The sequence below is a fragment of the Gavia stellata genome, chromosome 14 (assembly GCF_030936135.1).
Source record: "Gavia stellata isolate bGavSte3 chromosome 14, bGavSte3.hap2, whole genome shotgun sequence".
Lineage (NCBI taxonomy): Eukaryota > Metazoa > Chordata > Aves > Gaviiformes > Gaviidae > Gavia > Gavia stellata.
The window spans coordinates 672,383-686,132 of record NC_082607.1 but is presented as its reverse complement, the minus strand read 5'-3'; the positions used below and the strand labels follow the sequence as shown (position 1 = coordinate 686,132).

Below are 13,750 nucleotides of genomic sequence, written 5' to 3'. Positions count from 1 at the left end.
CCCACGGCTGCACAGGGCCGTCTGGGCTGCACGCATCCATCAGGCTTTTTTCAAGCTACATCAGTCTCCCAAACGCCACGACAGACTCACTAATCTAAGCAAACTCTGCTCTCCTCGGCTGAAGAGTAATTGACTCTGTATCTTGATAGGAGAACAGATTACTGTGTCCGGCCACCCCGCAGGGACAGCCGGGAAAGCCTCCGGTGACACCAGCGTGCGGTGCAGGGCGGTGACACCGACCTACAGAGCTCTACACCCCCCCCCAGCCAAAGGAGGATAAAAGGATAAAATAGCCATCGACCATCTTCTGTGTCCCTTTGGGTTCCCCTGTATAGCATACACAAACCTACAGATAATTGCCAATTACCCTCCACAGAACCCCAAAGCAGCTCAGAGGTCCCCAGGGGCCCGTGGACCAACTGAAGGCTGCTGCCCTGAAGGTTCAGCACGACGCTCGCTGAGCCATGCCAAGGCAGCCGGGGCTGGCGGAGTGTGGCACCCCCAGCCCAGCAGCCCCACTGCCACCCATCACAGCTGAGCTGAGGTTCGTCTCGCCTCCTTTTCCCACCGTCACTGCTGGCGCTGACTTCTCACGGCCCTGTTGTCACAACTGGTATCTCAAAGTGACGGGAACTGTTGAACGCTGGAAAAGGACCATCATCTCTACATTTTCTTCCCTTCCCCTGCATCAGTACTGCCCTGTACTCTGTAAATCCCAAGCCTTGAAACACCTCCCTCCCAAAAGAGAGATGTTTCCACCCAGTCAAGGGCACAGCTCACCTGCCCAACCAGACTCCAGCTTCCCGGCTGCCAGCTTCCTCAAGGTCCAGATTTAACTCCCTCTGCATGAGCTGCAAGCAGAGGATGAATGCCTCCCACAGCCTCAGCTCTTGGGATTTCCACTGGGACCGCAGGAAATCACGGGGATCCTTTGCCGTCAGCACATGAGCACAGTAACGGATGAGGCTCCCTGCCTCGCTCATCAGCAAAGCGCTCCGTCAGCAGGACGCCGCTGCTCTCCGGCAGCCATGCGGAGACACGTCAACTTCTTCCGCAGGTTCTTTTTTCCCCTAAGCAAAACTTACGCTTTCTGCTGCATAGCACAAATCTGAAGTTCCCAAGACAACTTCTTTTATAGGCTTTAGCTTTTCCAAGCAAATACTGTTAACAGTCAGACCCGATTTCCTACCCCTGGATCCCAAAACTCTTTCCAAAGAAAGGCTTGCCAACTCTGCAACTGCAGCCTGTGGAACTGAGGCCTCTGGACATCCAAGCCGAGGCTCCTGCCACACTACTCACGTAGGTGCTAACTCAGAACTGTGAGTGATGGGGCCACTGGAAGCGTATTGTTCTCACCCCTAAGGATGTACACAAAATTTAAGATTTGCTTCTCACTCCCCAAAATAAATCAACACTTCTATTCAGCTTTCTGTCACATGACCCAGCATCACTCTCTCTGCAAAAGACCTGAACTACAAGGGACCTACAAGAAAACAAATGTACTTTTGCATATCAGATAAAAGTTCCTTCTGTCCTCCTACTGTTGACATTCAAAGCCAAATCCTAAGTTACACTTTGTAGTAATTAATTTAAAGCTCTGATGCAGAGCAAAACAAGCTTCTGCAAGGACCTGTACGCGTGATGATACTTGATGCACGGTGGTACCTACTGCACTGCCTACATCCAGGGGCCCATGCCCGCTCCCGCGCCCAGGGAGCACGCTGCGGGACGCTGTGGCCATCAGGGCTCCCCTGGGCTGCAGAAGAGAAGCGGAGATGGCACATGCACGTGCAACATGGTGTTCCATATGGTACAGCACAAGCACAGCATCCTGCATCCAACAACCAACCCCTGCTGAGCAGCGTGCCAGGCCCAGTACGGACTGAGTGACCAACCCTTCGGGCTGGCTGGTCCGCCCTCGGCAGCCGAGGATGAGAGGGAAAGGAAGCAGGACCCAGATTTGGTAGTGCTCCCACCTGAGGCGAGCCATACCAGGGCTGGGCAGGTATGCCCCGCGCGCAAATGCTGGATCACCGTGTCGGTGTGGCAGCGTCCCAACATTCGGCGGCGTGACCCCTTGGCACTCACCGCGTCCTACCGGCGTACTGAACGGTAACGCATGCACTGCTGTGCTCAAGACTTCTTCAAAGAACACTAATGAGATCCAGACAGCGGTCCTGTGGCCGCCTCCCGCTCATCGCCTGCTGGACCGTGAAGCCTGGGCTATAAGGAAGGACTCTGAGCAGGTCGCCAGTCCCTCTAAGTCCGTGCTGCTGTGTGTGCTTCCCACACAGAAGATCTGCAGTGGCCAAAGAGGACCTTCCAGGTATTCCCTGCTGGTATCTGAGCCAGCCTGTGCGGGAGGAGGAGAAGATCCAGCTGAAGCAGAGGCTCACAGAAGACACTGCCAGATGTCTTCTACTGCCACAGCTGTGCCCCTCTGCAGTGCTGGTCTGGGCAGAAGCCAGCGAGGCCCCTCTGGAGCTACCTCTTAATCCCCGGTAGCAGCAAGAAGTTGCAATTCCACAGTTTGGTTTGCGATCCAACAACTGTGAAAACAGGCAGCAGAGACAGGATGGCATGCCTGCGCTGGCCAGGTATTAAGAGACGACGTGCCTGTATCTGTCTCTTAATTGTTTACCAGGCATAAATGCTCCACTTAAAAGGGAGAGAGGACATCTGCCTCTTGTGCATGCTGTCTCCTGGGTCTCTTGAGGAAAAGGGGGAGCTGGAAAGGATCTGGTACCCATGCAGAAAACTCTGCCATTCCTGCATTCCTATGAATATGGTATAGAAATCGGTTCATCCAAGGAGAGAGGCGATCACTTCTGGCCTAACAGATAGTAACACAGGATAGTAACACAGGAAGGTGCCTATGCCCTCTGCGTCACGTCACCAATTTGATGTGGCGGCAAAGAGCAGCCTCTTCCCAGCTGACACAAGCCAGTTGGTCTATCCGAGATGACTTTGCAGTGTTTGCTTTGTGCTGGCTTCTGGTGGAGGTGTCCCTTTTGGCAGAAAACATTCTTCAAAAAAAAAAGAAAATTCACTTTAAATGGCAAAAAATACTGAAGTAAACTGAACAAGAGGAGGAAAAGACCACGTCTCATAGCCCTTCAGGCAGCTAGGTTCATCTGATGCTTCTTGCTTAGCATTGCCTTCTGGCTTATGATGCTGTGCTGGGTTTTTTTTCTTCCAAATGTGTTTAAGACTGCTAACGCCCTGAAAATGCAACAGGGGAATGCAGGGGGAATAGAGCAAAATGGGCAAAGCTGATACCTCTCAAGGCATGTAGATCATCTTGCAATATACCAAACACTAAAATCCTCCTTTAAAACCTCACGCGTGTGCAGAGGTGTAAGTGTTATTGGGTTATTATGTCAACTGTGGTGAGCTGTAACAGCAAAGGAGGGGTTTGAGGAACTGCGTGATGAGGGGCAGAGGCTGCTCGGGACCTCTGTGAACACCCGCACTGCAGCGTGCTCACAGACGACACGCAGGAGTTACTGCGCACCAGCTGAGCTGCATCACGCTCGCCCGGTGCAGCCTGCCCCGGCTGGGGTGGGCGCTCCCGCTCGCCACCGCAGGGGAAGGCGCAGCCTGGGAGCTGCCAGGGCTGCGGGCAGGCGGGCTGGGCACCACGCAGCGGGGACACGGTCCCAGCCGACACCGCAGCCCCAGGGGCTGCAACAATTTCATGGGCATGATGCTCCCAGGCTTCGTGCTGAATGCCTGTGCAAGGGGGAACTTCATTTTTTCTATGTATTTCCAATGTTTAACTGTCAGAGTCATACAACCGCTGTACAGATTTTTGGGATCTACCAGAGCAGCTCAGAGAAACAAACCGTTTTTACCAGAAGTAGTAGAAAGTCTCCCACAGAATAGTTTTCTTTCAGTAAATGCTCATTTGATAAATTTAAAATGTTCCACGGCATGATAAAATAATACGACTCTTTTCTTTTATGTTTAACTTTGTAATTTTAGCCGACAATCACAAGAGGAAAGTATCCATTTCCAATAAACAGCCTACTGAAGCAGCCCAGTGGACAGCCACCAGCAAGCCTGCCAAGTACAGACCGAAAACCAATTAGAATAACAATTGCCAATACAGAAATGGCAAATTAGGACAGCCATTTTAAAATCAGCAATTTATAAAATATGAATGAAGCTCAGTGCTAAGACAAAAATGTAATTCATATGAATGACAGAAATATGCAAAAACTGGGCGACAGCTCTCTATTACTAATTATTTTTAACTCTGTGAAATGAAACTGCTTTCAGCATACCAAAACAAAATGTTCCCATATGACCAAAAAAATTTCCAATATTTTAGGAAATTTTGGAATTTCTTCCTGCTGGAAATGACAACATTTCCAGCTTTCCCCCCAGTTCAGGAGCATGCTTTTTTTCCCCCCCACCACGCACAGACTCTGACTTCTGATCAGCTCCGGTTTTCACTGTGCTTTTTCCTTGAAAAAATCTGAAAATTTGCTCTCAAATGCCTTTATCTTTCATTCGCCTAAGAGCATGCAACTCAAAGGTGCCACCCTACCATGGACACAGAACGAACTGTTGTGTCCTGCGGGGAGCTAAGTGTGGCCTTGGAGGGTCAACGGAGCGGAGGCGAGGGGAGTTGTGCATCCTCCGGAGGGGCTGCCGAGCGGCGGATGGCATTCAGCGTTCACTGCCTCGCTACAGTGTTTCTGCTTTAATTCTTGCCGGGATTGTCCCACACCTTCCTCAATCTGAAACAAGGGGTCGGAGGCAGAGACTTCCAGGAATCGCCTGCTCCATGCCGCAGGGACACGCCAGCAGCAGCAGCGCGCTCCCGACACAAGCGCCCACAAACTCGCCGGAGGCTCACAGGCTTCTCGGCATGGCACGGCCCCTGCCCCGTGCCAATACCTTCTACGCCGCGACGCCCGCAGATGCTTTCAGCAGCGTGGTGACAGATCGTCACCGAGCACAGCCGCACCGCCGGGCGCCCGCTGGCAGCAGCACCATCCTCCTGCTCGGCGTGCAGCGGCAGCCCCGGGGAGGCACATCCCAAGGGAGGCGGTGGTCCTGCCCCGGGGGGCTGATGGCTGTCCCCGCGGCCTCCCAAGAAGGAAACGTGGGTGGAAAGGAGCAGGTGTGCACCGGCGCGGTTTTCTTTCAGATATGGCAATATGCAAAGCCACAGGTTCCTATCCGGGCTACAAAACATGCTCTATCTCTCATTCACAATCAGTATATTGAAATACATCACCCTTTTGACCTCAGAAAAAGCACCAAATCACTACCAATTTTTAACTAGCTCTCTTTGGCTGGACTGAAGTTCTCCGAACAGGAAAACCGATGGGTTACACCATGGACTGGCTGCAAGAAGTAATGCAGAGCACAGCTAGCATCTGTGTAACAAATAAATACCAGTGAATACCGCAAATAGCAGAAAAAAATGTAAAAGCTGTACAAGTAGGAGAATAGCTGCCATGGGCAAATCCTTTACTGTTTCCTGCCCAGAAGTCCTCAGTAACACAGGACAGAGTACACAAAATGCCTGTGTAACTCAAACCCACTAATGCTCTTACAGCTTTTTATGCATTATATCTTTGGTGAAATGTTCCGAATTCTCAGCCACTGTTTTCTATGCCAAGTGTCTTGTAGAGCTTATCCTTCCGTTGCAACCAGCACTTAAGAGAAACTGGGGCGGGGACCCAGGCTCCTGATGCGGATTTCAGCGTGCACCCAGATCAAGTCAAACAGCCCGTCTTTAGAAAGGGCCACTTGCTGCCCTCACACCACGCGGGCTGAGTCTGGGTAACTAGCTGTGAAAAAGGATAATGAAAACTAACTCATGGGAAAGACTAAATAAATCAGTATCCTCAAAATGAAATTAAAGCAAGTCAACCAGCTAAGTGTGGAACAAAACAGATGAACTTTGGCTTGCGTGCCACAATCCTTCAGACAGCAGCTCTCAGGAGCAAGGAAAAGGAACCGCGACCGCTGTGCCCCAGCACTGGGTGACCCAGCAGCCATGCCAGCCACGGGGGAAGCCGGCAGTGCCCACCTCTGCCGCGCTCCCTGGTTGCGAGGGGTTCGCTGCACCCACTGTTATCCTGCAAGAATAAGGCTTGAGCAGAACGTGAACACCCCGGCTGCTCCAGTTACCCTGCCCCAGTGTATCACTTGTTTCACAACCTTAACTCAAGTCAGGACAGATGAGTGCCTTGTCATAGCCTAGTAGCATGCCAATTCACATTTAAATGAGTCCCGAGTTCTCTAAACCAGACACAGCACTGGTGCAGGACGGGTGTTTTGTGCTGTTTACAGCAGCCTTCTCGTGCCTGTCAGTAGGGAACCTATGGAAGCAGCCTTGAATTAACGCTGTATCCTGGGGAAAGCTCAGCTCCAATCCCTCCCGAGCTTCGCATGGGTCCTCTGCTTGGTCCCCCTCCGTGTTCAGGCGGTTTGAAAGGCGGCCGCGCCAGCAGAGGCGGGCAGCCCCCCTGCCCCATACGCCAGCAGCTGCCCGTGACTCAGCCCTGCTCCATGTGGATCTGATTCTGCCTTGAAAAGCAGAGCGCTGGTTTGGCAACTGGGGACAAAACTTGGCTGCAGAAGACCTTAGCACACAGTTATAAACCCTGCGGCTCTACAGGCTTCAAGCCATCAGCCTGATCCAGCGGCTGCTGAAGCCAGTGAGCCCGTCAGCCAAGTGCTGCAGGGTCTGGGGTCCCCTCTTGCACCCCGGGCTCCCCCTTTGACTGTGCAAAGCATTGACTGAAGACGGCTTGGCAAGCACCTACATGAATTCAGGATACTTTTCAGGCATGTCCTAGGAAAGGTTTCTCCTACTGTAAATTCACTGGGATCTCTGTTGTGACCTGGAGCATTTACTGCTAATTTAAGGGGTAGTCACTCCTGGTGAATAACAGCGATGCAAGCTGGCCTGGCACGACGTTGAAAGACAGACGACCGTGATTCAGGTGTACACCGCTGAACTCACTGCTACCCACAACTCGCTCAAAATCTGAAGTGATCAGGAAAAATATGGAATCTAGTTTTTCAAACAAGATCGGACAAGAGATCAATGGTATCACCTACTAAATAAAAGACAAGAATTGGGCATTTCCTGGTGAAGATGCAGTGCTCTGAAGACAGCATTCGTTTGCCCCTCAATGACTCGTACCTATGGAGAAACATCAGAACACGATGCCCAATGTCTCCTGAAAAGAGCAAAACCTCAGCTGCACCTCGGGAGAAGGGCCTGATTCCAGCCAAGAGCACTGCTAACAGGAGTGCCCGCTGCCTAAGTTTAGAGAAGAAAAAACAAGCATTGAAAGGTGACGAGGAAGAATTTTTTTTTATGCTTTCTCTTCTGCTTTTCTGAGGAACCATCAAAAAGCTTTAGCATGTCAGTGACATTCCCAGCCACCCGAGGTCCGCCGTCCATGGATCCATGCCAGCAGCTGTGGACCACGAGTACATATGGCGAAGGTGGCCAGAGGGACAGGCTTCGGAAAGAGCATTCTTCCACGCACGGCTTGCCTTCAAAAGAAATACTGACATAATATCACCATTCGCCTGAGCAGAAAGGTCATACTAACAACAGCAGAGGGGGGGTCATCCTCTTCCCAAGGGCTTTTGAGTCCCACGGGGCCGAGCTGAGGGTCCCCCAGACCTCTCCTGGGGAAGGGGATGCCACAGCCGTGCCCAGGCGGGTGCAGGGCGGACAGCGGCTGGGCAGGGGCTGGGAGCGAGGGCGGCCCAGAGAACGGCCTCCTGCCTTGTCTCATCTGTTAGTGCGATAACCTGCCCTTGATCTTTTTATCAGAATCTTATCTCCTCCTCCAGTAGGTAGAAATTATTACAGGCATTATCTGTAAGCAGTATCACAATTACATAGCTGGCCACAAAAAGATTATATAGCCATTATGCCAGGTGATGCATAAACACATGGCGCTCGCCCAAGCTGATTACAACTGAACCGAAAAAAGGAATCTGCAGGTAGGTGTAACCAGCACACACAGGGACACCAAACAGGTAACAGTAGGAATAGCAAATGCCACTTTAAAAATGTCTGAAACTACATGGACAGCTAGATTTTTCTGAGCCGATTACCCCCTAAATTCATTTATCACCTTTGTTTCCACCGCTTCAGTAATAGCTCCTTCTTCGATTCCATCTTAGCTTAAACCAAATAGGCCTACACCACTTATCTGGTGCTGTGTTTTGGTCTTACAAGTCATTTTGACACCGTAACCTTGGATTTATTCTATTAATGCTGCATCTCACTCTTAAAACAGGTTATTTAATCATCTCAAAGACTGCTGGTAATAATTATGCAATAACCAGAGCACAAAGATAAACAGCTATGAGTCCACAGTGTAACAAAAGCTTGGATTAATTTGCTAATTATATGTAAGCATTACTGGCACAACCAGGTACACCACATCAAAAGCCTTAAATTTAATGCCTACCTTGTTTCCTCTGTCATGTTTCAGTGCCTCTAAACCCAGACAAACCCCCCCTCTGCACAAGCGAAGGGGCAGGCAGCCGTTACGGATCTGCACCGGCACTGCTCCAAGCACCCGTCCCACCCGTGCCCCCTGCGCCTGGAGACCTCTGACCCCGCCACGGGACGGCGAAGACGGCACCTTAATTCGGTCCCGTCGGATCTGTTGGCTTCTGAGGCAACCACCGGCGGTTGACAGCATTTGTTGTAGGAGCTGTGCGCACTGTGTCCCGGACCGAGGTGGAAGCCAGCACCCGACTTTCCATTAACAATCCCTTAAGCAACCCAGCCCCCCTCTCCCTCACGGCTTTAGAGGTAAACTCTTCTACGAGGAACCCCAAAACCCAAATCGACAGTAGTTTACATGAAGGGAAAATGTGAACTCCCCCAAAATATTAAGAAACTGTCCATGCTTTAGTGGCGCATATAAAGTGTGTGTGTGGGGGGTGTCTCTAACTTCAAAAGTACCGATCTATACCCGACTCAGCCCGCACCAGAGCAGAGCTGGGGTTTTGAAGAGAGGTTCACCTTGGAGGGAAGAGATCTGGTCCCACTATCACAAAGCGGGACCATTCAAAAAGGGCAAGAACTAGGAGCAACACACTTTAAAATGCTCCTTACTCCTCTTCAAACACTGGGCTGCGTCTGCAGCTGCCACCGCCAGCACTGCAGCGGCACGGGGATGTGCGGCGCGGATCCCCTCAGGCTGGTGAGGGTGCAGGGAGCCCGCAGAAGTGCCCTCCACCCCTCTCAAAGAAAATGCTGAGACTACATTTTCCGAGGCTGAGGGCAAAGCTTTCTGCACAATGCCACGCAGGGCAGGAGTGTCCGCCTGGCACTAGAAGCTGGCAGGGGATACAGGTCCAAGGCAGACCACCCTTCGGAGAAGGAACTTTACTATAAAGCGGTTTAGCTCCCATGACCCTCTTCCCGTGAGAGTGCTGCTGCCTGGGGAGCTGCTGCCTGACCCGCTGCCATCAGCTTCAGCTGCAGCAGAGGCTGGTCCTTGCACCGGCACTGTTGCATATCCAGGAGAAAATTAAAAGCCACAGGAATTGATAAGCAGCACAGTGTAAAGTCAACGGAGACCTGGCATCAATTAACCCCTATGGCTTTAGCCAGACCACAAAGGAGCACTCCACTTTCCTTACAGCATTTTAGAATTGCATCCGCGCACAGGGAGGGTTATAAATACTGTCACTCCATCGCTCACTTGCGGCAGCCGGGTAATGCTGTATGAGCACGGAGTTCAAAGGACAAGATAACTGTATTTTAAGAACTCCCTGTACTAGCTCTGACTCCACTGATTCCTGCAGAACTCTGCCAGCGGCAGCCCAGGTCCCCTCGGAGCCCCTGTGCCAGGGGAAGCGGGGACACGGACACAGCACGCTGAATGGAGCCGCAAGGAAGAGGAGGATACAGCACTTCCCACAGGAACAAGGGAGACATTTACCTCTAAAGCAAGACTGGGGCAAGATTCACCTGCTGCCCAGGTCCAGCCCACACGACTGCCTGCCGACCACCACTTAAGCCAAAACCTGTTTTCCTTACCGCGATATTCCCTGTCTGTGAGGGGTTCTATCGCACGGGCTTCAAAGGCAAATAAACCACTACAAGGCTGAGCCTTCTGCTATCAAAAACCTGCATCATCTACTGACAGCATTTGGACAGTTAAACTTTTCCAACTTTATTCACCCCTGCTCATTCTGCACTGATTTCAGCAGAGATTTATCCAGACTCCAGAGGAACTCACACAGAGGTATGCACAGCTCCTGCCGCCAGTACGACACTCACATCTGGGCTCATTTCGATCTTTCCTTACTTTTACCCCAGTTTTTTTGCCAAGCCCTCAACTTCATAAAATCCCCAAGTAAACTGTTTTGTGGGTAACAATTACTATACTGCCCGAATAAAGCTGTGAGCATTTCAAAGCAGCAAAACAAGCACAGAAGCAGGAGTGTGATGCATTTGCCCTGTGCTAATTTTAAGGGAAAATCTACCTGTTCATTTCTTAATCTTTGCTCCCACCACACAGACTACCACAGGGTGAGCACGTGGATGTGAAACTCCAACAACGCAAACCCCGGCTGAGGCCGTACCAGTACTTGTGGCTGGGGCTACCCCGAGCCAGCAGCAAAATCCTTTTGCAGTCGTGTTCTCACTCCCGTTTCTACCAGCTGCAGCAATTCTCTCACGCAGTAATGCGCTTTGCCGGGATGAAAGGTGATGATGCAGCGTGCCCACTGTTTGCACATACCTATTTTACAGAGACAGTAAATCTCCTTCCTTGAGGTTAATCCACCAGGAAAAATTACTTCTCATCGAATCCTTCTTCTCAAACACATAGACCTTTCCTCCTCTGCTGTATTCCCAAATACTCTTCTGTCTCTACTTTAAAACACACCTTCCATCTGTACTTAAGAGCTTCAAGGCACCTGCAGTACTTCTCTGCCTGTACCTTCAGCAGTTTCCGCTCGCTCTGCACAGCTCATTCCCCGTTTGTCTAGCTCGCGGCAGAGCAAGGTGCAGGGAGAATTTTAACTCCATCTCCAGATCAGCTGTGCTTGAAGCGCAGCGTCCCGATTCCCGCACGCTTACAGCGGCCGAGAGAAGGGGGATAACAGACGCGTAAGGAACTGAGGGAAATGCCATTAACCTTAAGGGGCCGGCAGAGAATACCGGGAGGTGACCGTGGTATTTCTGGCACAATCCTGCTTAGTAAATCACAAGTGACAGCATTTCGGTAAAAGGGAAGGCTCCGACAGCGGAGAGGTGAATCGAGCTGGGGCAGCCAGGACAGAGTCGGGCTGGACGCACGGCGTTTGCTGGGGCAGCTGCGGGAAGCAGCGGGGCAGCCGGCGGGGTGCGGGATGCCCGGTGCGGGATGGGGGATTCCGGTGCCGGCGGGATGCGGGATACAGGACTCCGGTGCCGGCGGGGCGTGGAGTGCCGGCAGGATGTGGGATGCAGGCTTTTGGTGCCGGCGGGACGTGGGGCGCCGGCGGGATGCAGGATGCGGGGTGCGGGACTCCGGCGCCGGCGGGACGCGCGGTGCGGGATGCAGGATGCAGGGTGCGGGACTCCGGCGCCGGCGGGGCGCGCGGTGCGGGATGCGGGACTCCGGCGCCGGCGGGGCGCGCGGTGCGGGATGCGGGACTCCGGCGCCGGCGGGGCGCGCGGTGCGGGATGCGGGACTCCGGCGCCGGCGGGATGCAGGGTGCGGGGTGCGGGACGCGGGACTCCGGCGCCGGCGGGGCGCGCGGTGCGGGACTCCGGCGCCGGCGGGGCGCCGGCGGGATGCAGGATGCGGGGTGCGGGACTCCGGCGCCGGCGGGGCGCCGGCGGGATGCGCGGTGCGGGACGCGGGTACTCACCGGACGTCGCCGTAGCCCTCGGCCCAGGGTCCCAGCTCGCTCTTGATGCAGGCGGCGGGGGCGGCGAAGGGCGGCCGGCCCGCCGGGTACCAGGCGTCGCCGGGGAAGTCGGCGGTCTCGGCGGCCGGCCCGCGCCCGCAGCCGAAGGGCCCGGCGGGCGGCTCGGCGCAGGGCCCGTAGAGCTGCCCCTCCTCGGCGAAGAAGGCGGGCCAGGGCGGCGCGGGGCCCGGCGGGGCCATCTCGGCGCCGTAGCGGCACGGGGCGCCCCAGCCGCCTCCCGCCGCCGGCCCCGGCGGGCTCTCCAGCTTGACGCGGGCGGGCGGCGGCGCCAGGCTGAAGGCGGGGGGCGGCCGCGCCGCGGGCCCCGGCGAGCCGCGGTAGAGCCCCGGCCCGGCGGGCGCGCCGACGGCCAGCGCGGCCTCGGCGCCCGCGAAGGCGGCCGGGGCGGGCGGCGGCTCCGGCGGGTCCCCGCCGGCCGGGCGCGGGGCGCGGGGCGGCCCGGCCGGCAGCGCGAACATGCAGTCCTCGCGGGGCAGCGGCTCGCCCGGCACCTCCAGCGCCTCCAGCGCCAGGCCCATGGAGGCGGACACGGCCCTGCAGAGCTGCTTGGCGCTGTCGCCCAGCGGGTCCTCCTTGGGCGCCGGCTCGGCCTCGGGCGGCGGCAGCAGCGGCAGCGCGCCCGCCTCGCACAGCAGCTCCCTCAGCTCGCCGGCGCAGGGGAAGGGCGAGCCCGCGGCGGGGCCGCCGGCCGGCAGCGCCTTGGCGGCGCCGCGGGGCTCCTGGGGCGGCAGGAAGGCGGGCGAGCCCGGCGGCGGCCGGGGGCTCGGCGGGCAGGGCGCGCACGCCGGCGGCTGCTGGCTGGTGCCCGGCTCCTCCCGCGGCGCCTGGAAAGCCTCGCAGACGCTCTGGAAGAAGGTCTGAAAAGCCCCGCGGAAGGTCCGGCCCCCCGCCCGCGGGTAGACGCGGCCGACCCCCAGCTGCACCTCCATGCCCGCCGAGCTCGGGGCAGCGCGCACGGCAGCGGCAGGCGAGGCGCGGGCGGAGACCCGCGGCAGCCGCCCCCCCCGGCTAGCGGCGGCGCTGCCCCGCGGCGCTCATCCCCGCCGGAGCGGCGGCGGGCGGGATGCTCGCTGCGCGCAACAGGCAGGAAAAGTTGGAGCCGGGGGAGCGGGCGGGCGCGGCCGCCGCGGGCAGCTGCCTGCGCTCCGTGTGAGCGGCGGCGCGGGGCGAGCGGGAGGCAGGCAGCGGGGGAAGGAGGCGCGGCGGAGGAGCCCGCCCCGCGCCGCCGGCGCTGCCCAGGGGCTCTGCAATGATTAATCCGGTAACCCGCCGCGGAGGGGAGCGGCGCCCGCCCTGCCCTCGGCTCCCCCTCCGGCGGCGGGGGCGGCGAGCGGAGCCCCGCGGGGCGGCCCCGGAGCGGAGCAGCGCGGCCCGCGGAGCCGCAGCGCCGCCGCCGGCTTTCGCCGCAATTTCTGGGCTCGGCGCCCCGCCGGCCGGGCGGGCGGAGCGGGGCGGGGCGGGGCGGAGCGGGGCGGGGCGGGGCGGGGGCGCGGCCGCGGCTGCCCCGGCTCCCCTCCCGCCGGCGGGCGCGGCCGGGCCGGGGCGGGGCGGTGGAGGGGCGGGCGGGCGGTCCCGGCTGCCGAGGCGGGCGGTCCGCGGCCCGGGCTGGCCCCTCTGCCTGGGCGGCTGCGCTCGCTCTCCCCGCTGCGCGGGCTCGCAGCTCGCGCGGTGCACGCAGCGGGGCGGAATTCAGCGGAACAGCCGCTCCTTCTCCTTGTGCGCTGGCGGGGTCGCTGCTCGACACCTTCTTCAGCTGGGCCTGGCGACGGGGGTCTGTCTCACTCAGCACCCCACACCTTGCACTTCTCCCCTCGCCAAG

At 56.8% G+C, this 13,750-nt stretch overlaps 1 protein-coding gene across 1 annotated transcript in view; it reads right to left on the bottom strand.

Moving 5' to 3' along the window:
* The window catches only part of AR (androgen receptor), a 60,925-nt gene extending 48,065 nt beyond the window's left edge, over positions 1–12,860 (bottom strand). Inside the window, exon 1 of the mRNA XM_059824279.1 lies at positions 11,872–12,860. Within this exon, the coding sequence (XP_059680262.1) occupies positions 11,872–12,860 (989 nt within the window). The remainder of the gene's footprint in view (positions 1–11,871) is intronic.
* Between the last annotated feature and the right edge of the window lie 890 nt (positions 12,861–13,750).